Source organism: Sciurus vulgaris (assembly GCF_902686455.1).
Source record: "Sciurus vulgaris genome assembly, contig: HiC_scaffold_181_arrow_ctg1, whole genome shotgun sequence".
Lineage (NCBI taxonomy): Eukaryota > Metazoa > Chordata > Mammalia > Rodentia > Sciuridae > Sciurus > Sciurus vulgaris.
Window position 1 is genome coordinate 1,954,227 of NW_027632872.1, and position 12,007 is coordinate 1,966,233.

At 44.9% G+C, this 12,007-nt stretch overlaps 1 protein-coding gene across 1 annotated transcript in view; it reads left to right on the forward strand.

The window, feature by feature from the left end:
* LOC306652386 (inter-alpha-trypsin inhibitor heavy chain H5-like) overlaps nt 1-10,455 on the forward strand; it is a gene marked incomplete at its 5' end in the record, with an annotated part of 35,982 nt that extends 25,527 nt beyond the window's left edge. The window contains one exon of the mRNA XM_079125310.1: nt 9,927-10,455. Within this exon, the coding sequence (XP_078981436.1) occupies nt 9,927-9,943 (17 nt within the window). The 3' untranslated portion in view covers nt 9,944-10,455. The remainder of the gene's footprint in view (nt 1-9,926) is intronic.
* Nucleotides 10,456-12,007: the final 1,552 nt, after the last annotated feature.

A 12,007-nucleotide genomic window follows, 5' to 3' on the forward strand; every position in this document is an offset into this window, starting at 1 on the left:
AGCCTTTCAGGACTTCCTGTCTTCAACAGAGACATGGCAGAAGTAAGTGGAATTATCCAGCCTTCTGCTCATGACTCCTGTTGCTCCTAAAGGCCTGGTTTTCAGAGTGTGTTAACCAGGTGCAAACCACACTATTCATCTATTGTTTTGTTCAAAAGTCCTTCCAGCAGCCCTCTGACATATTTGACGATGGTACCCATTCTACACATGGGGCGGCTGAAGCTCTCACAGTGAGTGGACAACACAGGATCCAGTCAGGCTGTCAGTTGTGATCTTCTGCTGGCCTCCATCCAAACCCAAGTGTCCTCTCCTCTTCTAGTAAATACTATGAGAAGAAAGCTCTTCTGGTGGATCCCATGGATGGCCCCATCCTTGCATCCTTGTTGGGTATGTGGTCTGGTGGTCTGAGTTCCATCTGGTCCTGGGTCTCAGGGATACCTCCTGAGGGGGGCCCCCTCACCCCTATCCAGCCTCCTCCATCAAAACTGTTCACTGCCTTTTGCTCCCAAGGCCTCATTCTGATCTCTCGGATGCATCTGGTCTCTTGGGCATCCTAGCTGGCTGGAGGGGAGGGGCAGTGAAATGAGTAGCCCAGTCTGCAGTAGTTGGGAGGGAGGGCAGCTCTCTGAGGCTACAGGTTTCCAGCCACATGTGCTCTGCAGTGGGACCCCATGCCCTGGAGTACACCAAGATGAATACTACAGTTCACTTCTAGATCAACCTGTCAGCCCACAAACTGGTCCAGAGGCACCACATCCACAGCTCAAAACTGTGGTAGGACTTGCCCAGCAAGCAGCCATCCCTGCACGAGTGGGGTGGGTAGTGGGGTTTTGGGAGTGATTTGGGGACAGGGAACAGGGTAGAGGTCCTGAAGGTCACCCCAGGGCCATCTGTTTGTCTCCCATCATATTACCATATCCAGAAGAGGCATTCAAGTGGAATCATGGATGACCAGCCATTCTTCTCTGCCTGTGACTACATGCAGCTCCTGCACCAGAACTCCAGAACCCTGCTCTATGGCAAGAACAATGTTCTGGTTCAGCCAGTGAGTGTTCATTGTGGGCCAACATCTTGCTCTGATGATTTGGCTGTAGGTTATGGAGGAGGATTTCCCTTTGGTTCCAGGTTGTTCATCCATCTCTTACTCACCTGCCAGTCCATCCATCCATCCTTTAATCTATCACCAGTATCTCTAGCCTGCTGTCCAATCAGTCCTCCCCCATTCTCTGTGGTGCTCCTTGTATCTAGGCATCCACCCACCTTTTGTTCATCAGTCTGTTTTTATCTATATCCCCCACCCACCCTTCTGTCTAATCATCTTTACATCCACCCATACCCCATCCTAACACTGAGTCCCATTAAAGGTGAACGAGGAGACAGAATTATGATTTGAATTCAGGCCAACTGGTGCCATTCTTCAGTCACCTTCTATGCCCCAGAGGCTGGTCAGGATCCAGGGATGCCGTGAGAGTAGGGCACATGCAACTCCTGTCCTTGTGCAGTGTCTCCATTGGCTGACCCCTCTCCAGGGCCATTGAGTCACAGGGTCAGTATGGTATCTGGGCTCTGCTGGGAGGAACCTCTGAGAACTGTCAGCCACCCCAGTTGCATAGGCACAGTTCCAATAACTGAGTGACCCTAGGCAACTCCTTCTCCCTCTGAGCCTCTTACCATGGGCACAAGACCCTGTTTGCTTAAGTACAAGAAGACATGGTTTCAAGATGTGTCTTCTTTTCTGAAATGCTGTTTAGATTACATTCAGGACTTTTTCACTACACAATTTCCCCTTACCCATTTTGAATCAGGTCTTTGAGACTTAATTGAATATAGGTTTTTTGGTTTGCTTTTTAATCTTACTTTGCTCTTCCCAGTACACATAAGAAAAAATGTAATTGAAGTACATTACTTAAGATATCCCTAAAGTCTTCACAGTCCAAAAGTTTTATTGAAATACAGTAATGACCATAATTTTATGTGTTATGTAGTACAGCTTTCAGGCTATGGTGGCAGAGTTAGGTTGCAGCCAAGCCTATATGACTCACAAAGCCAAAACTATTCCATCTGTTTCTTTACACAAAAAGTTTGGTGCCTCTTGACCCATGAGTGCAGAAAGTGCAACAGTTCTTCAAGAACATGCATTCTCATCTCTGGGGTGGGTCTGATGTCCCTTAAAGTACTAATTTGCTATTTTTCAAGAAAATTTGGAATTACAAGCATCCCTGCAGGAATGAATAATGTACCTGCTTCACCAATATCACATTAGTACTCTGCTGCTCTGTTCCCAGCCTCTTGCTGTCACCGTAACTTTTTTCAATTCAAAGTTGAATCACAGACTAATCTCTTAAAAAGGCATTTAAAATAGAAGCTATCCTGCTTGTGCACAATAATAATGGTGCACCGAACTCAGTTGAAGTTAGGACAGCATGAACAACTATGACCAAGTGTGTGTGAGTTCAGGCAGTCACCTCTGCATCACAGTTGTGAGCTCTCATCAAGGATAAGACATGTCCCCCATTTAGGGAGGTTAAAATGTGAAAGGAACAGAATGTGCATCTTAGGATTGATGGAATGCTGCTCCTCCATGGGGTGTGTGGCTCAGCTGATGCCGTGTGAGGACTAAGCTGAGTTCCCTATGTACTTGGTGTTCAGTAAACAGTTATGGGTCTTTGCCTGTAATTTAAGTAGATTTGGTGCAGGGGCTTCCTCCTTCATATTTGAGGGATGTTGCCATATTCCTCCTGCTTGGATAAAATAAAGCAGGTAAGAAATCCTCTGGGCAAGTCTGGGGAGGTGGAGGATCTGACTGCTGGCCTGGAGTGTGCTGGGGATACTTGGGGAGCAGGTTTTTGGGGAATGGGCCACAAAACTCAGCTGCCATCTCTTTCTCCCTTAAGATTGGCCCAGATAAATGCCTGATTTGAAAATGGTGATGTTAAGAGGGACAGAGTCCCCTTCCTTGTTCTAAAGACCCCTAGGCCTCAGGAGAGAGAATGTGACAGTGTCAGGGGTGAGTAGCTTTCAAGCTGCACTTGATAGAACTCCTCCATCGACAAGGTTGTCTGAAGATGACTTTGCTAAACATGGCCACCCAAGGAGGCTTTGGAAAGTTTCAGCTTCTCAGATAACCTGGCTCTGCATCCTAGAGTTGAATGATCAGGGCCTTCATCCGTATGTCCTCCATCACCATGGCCAGGCCTGATCTCTTCTCTTTCTGCAAAGGGATGACATGGAGGCTGTCACCAGGTACCTGTTCATGCTCCAGTCAGCTGACATCATGACCTTGAGCTGGACATCCAACCAGCTTGTGAACAGGTTCATGGGGGACCTGGACTATGAGAAGAGGTAGGACACTGGGTCCACGGTATGTCCCCTGAGTCAATTCACTCTCCTTGGCACAGGGAGATTCCTTTCCTGGGAAGCAGAGGTGTGCATCCTGCCCTGTCTGCCACTCAACATGGTTGTTATGGTGACCTTGCCAGCCTCCCTGCAGCTGTGAACTTAAGGGGAGCTCAGAAGCTCAGGAGGATGAAGAAACCAAGAGAACAGGGTTAGGGCTGGGGGTTACCCAATGCCCTGAAATACCAACCAGAGAGGGACAGCTTTACAAAGATCCACAGAGCCTGCTAATGCAAGAAAATGTCCAGTGGCTGCCCACCCTTTCTCATCACTCCTTAAAAGGGGATGGGAGTAGTTGCAGGGTTTCTGCTCCCTGGAGCTGTCTCTTCTTTGGTACCCAGGATATATGCAACCACACAACACTATAGTGACTTTGGAGTCATACTGAAAAGAATCACCTGACTGGAGCTCCCTCTTTCAATATCTGTGTTCTAGCCCAACAAGATGGCCTTATGAAGAGCACAGGGCAGCCATGGGGCTGAGGCGACCACCCTGTTCTTCTAGTCCCAGGAGCCTTGGCTGCTAGTGGGGAGGAAAAGCAGTGTTTGGGCTGTTCTGAATCCACATCAGATTTTTTTCCAAGAAGAATTTAAGCTTTTTTTAATTAATTTTTTTAATGTGATGCTGAGGATTGAACCTAATGTCTCACCTGTGCTAGGCAAGTGTTCTACCACAGAGCTACAACCCCAGCCCTTGGATTCTATTTTTCTTTTGCATCTTGTTAAAAAACATTTTTATGGTGAAGAATTCTTAACATAAAAATAGTCATGACACAGGTTTCTGTGCCCCAGCCCTCTTGACCATAAATTATGTCCTACTCCTTCATGTTATTCTGAAGAAGTTTGCAGATGACATAGGATTTTATATGCATTTTAAAATATATCTTTAAAAAATAAGGACTAATTTCAAGAAGTATGGCCAAAACTGCTTTTGGTAGAACTCCCCCGCCCACAAGATTGGCTTCAAATGACTGCTGAGCATGGCCACCCAAAGAGGCTTAGGAAGGCTTTAGCTTCTCAGATATTGTGTTCTACTTAATATCAAGCTCTTTGTGATCCACATTAGGTCCTGGGGTGACTCATAGCATTTTCTCAGCTGGTCACTTCCTGCTTAGAGGTGGTCGGTTTGGAGGTCCCAGGCTGGGCTGGGCAACTCTGTCCCTGCCAGACTCTGGAGCTTCTAATAAATAACAGTGTAGGGACTGAGGAGAGGCCCTTGGTCTGAAACTCACTTCTCTATCTTGAACCTTGAAATTTGACTTTCCCTGGCCTCCCAGCTAGGTGTGGCTCACACCAGCCCTGATCTTCTTCCTAGCATTTACCAAACCATAGTCACATGACCAGCCTGTGCACACTCTTCTGTCTACTGCCTCACCCTCTAGTCTCAACAAATTAGCAAGGCCCTAAGTAACTTAGCAAAGTCTTATTTCAAAATACAAAGGGCTGAGTATATAGCTCAGGGTCTAAGCACCCCTGGGTTCCATCCCAGACAACACCAGCCTGCTTCTCCTTTACCCACAGGGTCTCTTGCCCTGAGGTGCTCTCCCTCCTCTGTGGATTCGGGCTCCCTTCTCTCTGACCACCAGGAGCTCCCCAGGAGGCCCATCTCTGGGGACTCATTTCCTCAGCTTTCCTAAAAGCACCCGCAGGCTCCCCTTCTTTTCCCTCAGTGTCCTGTGAGCTCAGCTAGATGACAACATGGAGAGGCATGGCTGCCTGTTTTCCTGGCTCTGGTCTCCCTGTTCTTTTTCTCTCTATGGCCATCATCAGCCTTGCCCATCTTCTGGGGCCTCCAAATCTTGGTGGTAGCTTTCATTGGATCAGGTGGGCTCAAGGACCTCAGTTGGACTCTGATCTAAATGTCTCTTTGCTATTTTCTCTTTCAGGATCTTTTCTTTTCCCTGTGCCAGCCGGGAGAGTGGGGGGAGCTGCTTGCTTTGGGGATGAGGTTTTCATGACCTACACAGATTTAACCAAGGCTCTTTTGCCCCTTCTATATACCACAGTCCCCCCAAATCTGATGGATGTCTCCATGAATAACCTCCCATCTCTATAGCAGCCCAGCCCCTGAAAATCCTTCTGCTCATCCTGTTCACAGTGTGACTCAGTTGGTGGCAGATCACCCAATGGCTGCAACCATGAGAGATAGGAGGGACTTGTGCTGTTCTTGGAAGAGATTTAAGGATTACCTAATGATTTGTGGATGCCGGCTTCATTCCCTGCATGAAATTTGTAGAAATGAACTCAAGCTGTGGAATCAGCCAGAGCTAGATCAAAACCTAACCTTGTGTAGTTGTAGCTGTTGGAACTTATGCACTGTATCGGTCAGAATAAACAAGGCTGTGCCACAGTAACAAATAGACCTGATATCTTAGTGTAACTTTTTACAGCAACTGCTTTATCACACATGCTGTGTGTCTGTCCTGGGACATCCAGGAGGTCTGCTTTCTCCACATTAAAGAGCAGCCACTGTGGATGTTGCCATTCACAATGTAAGAGGGAATAGTAGCTCTGGAAGGGTTTGAATCAACAACAAATGTCCCACCAAAAAATGTTACTTATAATGTCCTCTCCCTATCCATTGACTCTACCCACAGGAAACCAGGAATTGCGGTCCTACCATGTGCTTGGAAGGAAGAAACCAAAAATAATATTTAGACAAACACCTACAAAATGCTTCCTTTATATGATTATGAGGAATAAATCAAATAATGGTTTAAAGTGGCCTGCACATGGTACTTGGCACATGGCAATGTTCAGTAAATGACACTCAATGTTGTCTTGCACTAAATTAAATCTCAGGTTAATCTCTGTCCATATCCACAGAGCTTTTGTCTCTTGGGAACTACTCAGCCCATTCATGAGATTGGTATAGTTTCCCACCGGCCCAGCTTGGCCTGGCCTTGTAGAATCCCTTCCTTCTGACCTTGCTGGCCTTCTTCCTAAGTGGTGTGCAGTCTTCAGGCATGGGACTGTGAGCGGGTGGGGGCCAGCATCAGATCTTCAAAACTACCTCACCCCCAGCTTTACAGTATGTGATTCAGCAGTATCACCTGGGAAGATTCTCAGTTTATTATCTCAAATATACTAAATGAGAAGCTGCATTTAACACCACCATAACACACATGTCAACATTTAAGTTCTGATACAATTGGGGAGTCTCAAATTTTATTGTGCATCAATCACCTGCGGAGGTGCAAAATGCATGAGTTCCAGTAATTTGTCCTAGAGATCCTGATTGAGGTTTCTTGAGAGCCCAGGGATTCACATGTTAGAGAAACCCCAAGTGTCTCAGGCTGGATCTGTCATCTCCACAGGCCATTGAGAAATTCTGCTTTCCCTAATACACACTCTAATTGTATTTTCTTATGTACATGTTGTGGTGGAGAGCTCATCACCTTGCTGAGCACCAAGCCAGCTATGGAACAGTGGTGGGTGTGATGCTATGATTCTAATCTGACCAAGACAACATCACCACCCTGAGACACAAAGAGGACATTTTCCCATGTGCATAACTGGAGATTGAGGTGTGTTTCTTCTCCAGTTTCCCTGGCTTTTCCTGGGCATCCCTTTGGATGTCCTGAGAATAAATACATGGCTATTCTTCCATTCTGTGCTCTGCAAGAGTATACAGCACTCCTTTGGCAATTTATATAATTTTCAGCAATGCTAGGGCCTTACTCTTACCTCAGTCAAAACAGCACCCAGAAATGACCATGCAAGGGAAAGCTTAGAGGTGTCACTTGCTTTGTAGTCATCTCAACTGAATACCAGCATGGCTTAGTTTTGTTCCCTTGGGTCACTTGAAGAAAGTGACAGAAACCCACTTCAAACTTATTCAAGAAGAAAATAAAATGTGTTGGCAAAACTTAGAATTTCAGAGGCAAGTGACTTCAGGGCTAGCTGATGCTCAAAATAGGAAGCCCTTTCTGTGTCTTCAGATATTGATTTCATTTGCCTGTTTGCTAATTCCACACTCTGCTCTCAGGCAGGCCCTCCCTATACAATGGCAAAGATGATTCCTAGCAGCCATGAATGTATATCTCACTGGCTTAGAAACTCAGACAGGTTAAAAAAAGAAAAATGCCAGTTTCCTGATAGTTCCAAAGAAAGTTCCAGGACTGATTCTCACTGGCTCTGGTTGGATCGTGTGACCATCTCCAAGCCAATCAATGTAACTTCAAGCCCGGTCCTATACTAGGTAAAGTCACTTGTCCCATCCAGACCACAAGGAGAGATGTTTATGGGAGAGGTGATACCTCAAAGGAAAATTGGGGTTTTGATAAGAAGGGGCAATGTAGCTGAATGAAAATCACAGCAGCCCACCCTGTGGTTCCCTGAGAGAATGTGTTGTGGTCCTCTTCAGGAAACCTGGGTTACATGCATCTCTTATAAAGCATATTCCTCTCTCTAGTTGCAGGACTCCTTTGAAGCTCTCTGTGACAATATTAAGTACCAGAGCCTCTCCAGAGCCTTTTATGAATGTGCATATAGGTCTTCATTGCTAGTGCGGTCTCCAAGGAACATCTATTAAATGCCTGCTATATACCAGAAATATCAGGGACAGATCCTGGCTCTGAAGTTTGAACATTCCTCTTTTCTAGATATCTTGTTTCAGTCTCAGTTAGCTCATCTATAGATTGGGGATAAATTTTATCTCTGGGTCCTAAGAGGGCAGTGGTCACTGGGGCCCCTGGGAAAGGAGACTTGGTTTGGTTTGGTAACCACTGAATTCTGAGAACCCACCCTGAGGGTTTGTTTTCTGAATGGAATGAGAAGTGAGTGTAAATTCTTAGCACCTAGTATTGCATGTTGTACATGCTCAATAAATGTCAGTTTTACTTGGCAGACAGAAGAGAAAAATGACCTGATCCCATCCCCAAAACTTAAAAAATAAACTAATAACACAGATATTCTGATTATTCCCATTAACCAGATAAGGCACAGAGGGGCAATGTGATTTGCCCAGGGTGACACAGCTAACAAACTAAAGACCAAGAACTTGAATCCTGACCTACTTGACTCCAAAGGCTTTGATTTTTCTCTCTACTCTCTTCTTCCTCAGCACATTTTATTTCCCAAGCCTCACAGCCTGGATGGGGAAGATAAAGCATGTGTTTTTAGGAATTCTAGAGAAGTTTTAGTACATCCCTCATGGGCCTGAACATTGATGTTTGAAAACAGTTTCCCTGTCAACTAGTTTTTCTGTATTCTTCAGGATTTCTCAGAACCTTGACTATGCTAATATCCCCGTCCCACTCAAGAAATTGAGAGCATGGGTGAGTAAGGGGAGCATTCCCTCAAATGTATTTGGTCACAGAAGTCTGGATAGGCCTGCATGGGCCCATCATCTCTGAGTGCCTGGAGAGACAGGGAGTGTAAGCTCCCCTCAGCTGAGGTTCTTGCCTGGTCCGTGACCACTATCTCCAGTGCCTGAGGCAGAACCTGGCATAAAACAGGCACTGTGCAAGGGTTTATCAGACCCAGGTGCAAGATCTTCCTGGAAGAAGGGTAGGGGTTCACATGAGTCTGGAACCAGGTGATCAGATGACAACATGGTACATCCCTGATGCTGACTGAGAGCCCAGATTCAAACCAGGAGGCCTGGGGCCAAATACTGACCCTGTACTTTCTATAGTGATGTGACATGGGCCAATGATGTGACCAGTGTATGCCTCAGTTTCCCCATCTATAAAATGAGGATAATGCTAATACCTGCTTCATAGGGTCATTGGGAGAAAAAGCTCACTTATGGAAACTCAGGGAACAGCCCTGGCTGTTAGTGCTGTGTAGCACCAAGTGCACTATGAATGTTGGACATTCTGTGACAACCACCACCATCATTGTACCTTCCTGTTTTTTGGGGTTTCATGAGTCCTCAGGCTCTAGAAGGTCCAGTATTCTCTCTAGAAATTGGGGAGGAGGTGCTGGAGAGTGCCAAGAGGAAGGGGCACAGTCATCAAATGGCACAGACTGGCATTTGCCAAGCACTTCTTGGTTGCCACGCACCCTCAGGGGTCCAGGGTGCAGAGATGAGGGGTGACACATTGGCAGGCATTCCTTTAAGGTGACAGGTCCATCCTGGAAACAGGCTGAGTGCCCTCAGATCTCCAGATCACTGACTTGCTAGGCCTTTCTTTATCCAGAGCAGTTTGAACAGGAGTCCTCAGGTTCTCTGTCTGTGAATTTGAGGCAGAGGCACAGTGAGAGTGAGGAGTCCCTGAACTTCTTCCTTGCTGATCCTTTCCTGCCTGCAGTCCATAAGTAAAATTCTTTGGATTTCAACTAGTAGGGTGGCATTACCATGACAGAGGCTGAGAAAGGTGACAAAACTTCCTGAGGGTTGAGCAGTCAAGCTATCAAGTGACCTCACCCCTCTGGGATTCATTTTCTTCTAGGAAAAGGGGTGATGAGAATTTGCAGGGCATGGGGGTTTAATAAGCTGGGGAGAAAGACACTCCTTTGAAGACTCCATGAGCCAGAGAGGGGATCCAGATGGGACAGCATGACATTTCCTTTTCCTCCCAACAGGGCGCACCTATGACTGACACCTGTCTACCATGGGGACCCATCTGTCAGCCCTGGTAAATCTCATGACTGTGTCTCTGGACTTGCCCTGTGATGTTGGGCAGGGACTGACAGCTGTTATCTGGGAGCAGTACCTTCGGGACAGCATGGTGAGCCTTTGCAGGGCTTGCATTGCCATGGGGCAGGCCGCAGGGAAGGCTGTCCTATCTTCTGAGAATTAGGGCCTCCTGCTTGTGGGGACTTGAGTTGACCTGCCTGAGTTCTGTACAGGCACATTGAGGGTCCCTTCTTCTCGAGAATTCCAAGATCCACAGCTCACTTCTGCCCCTTTAGGGTGGAGATTGAAGGACATATACAGGTTGAGCATAGCTAATGTGAAAATCCAAAATGCTCCAGAATTACTTGGGCATTGACACTACACCATGGTGGAGAATCTCACACCTGGCTTCATGTGACAGATCCTAGTCACAATGCAGCTGCACTAAAAACTACATATAATTACCTTCAAGTAATAAGGAATATATGAAACAAATGATTTCTTGTTTGTTCTTGGACTACAACCCGAAGATATCTCATTATATACGTGCAAATATTCCAAAATCTGAGAAAAGCCAAAATCTGAGCACTCTGGTCCTAAGCATTTCACATAAACAGTACTTAACCTATTTGCCTCCCCAGAAGGGTAAAGATGGATTGAGTGGGTAACCATTTATGATTATGTATCAGCTGTGTGCTCAGTCCTGCACAAGGTATGATGACTTGGATCCAGCTACAGGAGTTTATAGTCCTGTTCAGACTCTTAGAATGAGAACAGCTCAGTTCAAGGCAGGCACTGGACCTTTTCCATATGGATCAAAACTCTATCCCATTTCTGACTTGTGGCCTAGGGCCTAGGATTACATAGTTCACCTACAGACAGTCATTGCTTGAGTGCTTTCTAAGATTTCCTGATTGCTGTAAAAGTGTCCCTGGGTAAAAATAATCTTGATGTTATGAAAAAAGTTTAATTGTTAGCTAGTTTGGGAAACATTGAGGTGACAGCTCTCTGTATGCCTCAGAACTTCTCTAAACCCTGGCTGTGCTAATATCCTGGTCACACTCAAGAAATCAGGGGAGTGAGGGAGAGTAAAAGGAACTTTCCATCAGATGTATTTGGCCATGGAAACCTGTTAGAAAAGTGCCTCCCATAGCTAGTGGAAGGCAGAACTCATTTTGAGATCTTCAAGTTTGGGCCAAGAACAGGATCTTGGAGGAGGCACCTGTCTCCCTGCTGAATGGACCAAGTGGCCTTCCCACCAGGTGCTGGAGAGAATACAGCTGTTGCACCCTGGGTAAGGTGGGGAGGTGCTATTAGTTGCATTCATGGATGCCAGGGAATTAGGAGGAAAGATCAATTAGTTCCCAACCTGAATTAACAGAAAGGTGGTTTTGCTTTTTGCCAAAAATACTTACTTTTTTTTAATTATAGGAGTAATGTCCATGTACAGTGATAATTCAAAGAATGAATAGGTGTATAAAATTTAAAAAGAAATTTAAACATCACCTCTCCACTTTATTCTTCTAGTTCTGATCCCTGGAATGAATGACCTCAATTTGATGTAGAATGTTCCATGTATTAACTGTGTTTATCCATAAAAATATCTTTATATCTTATCTGTAGAAGCCATATATATATATATATATATATATATATATATATATATATATATATATATTTATAACTTGTCTATATTTCTATATCTATGAATCTATGGTATATATGATACATATATATCTTATCTGTATTTTTGTATCTATATCTGTAGATAAAAATCTATATATCCATGGATATGTAGAGGTAGAGATTTGTGTATATTTCCATATCTACCTACATATTTATATATGTAGCTCTTTATCTTTAAATCTTATTTTGATTTCTTTCTTATTTTTGTTTAGATTTATATGTAGATATGTAAGAATATATATGTGTATAAATATGTAATAGATAGAAATCTGCACCTCTATAATGTTGATAATTACCTTACTTATATCTCTCATTTTTAAAATGATATAATTGTTTTAAGTAAGCAATTTACTTTCATATC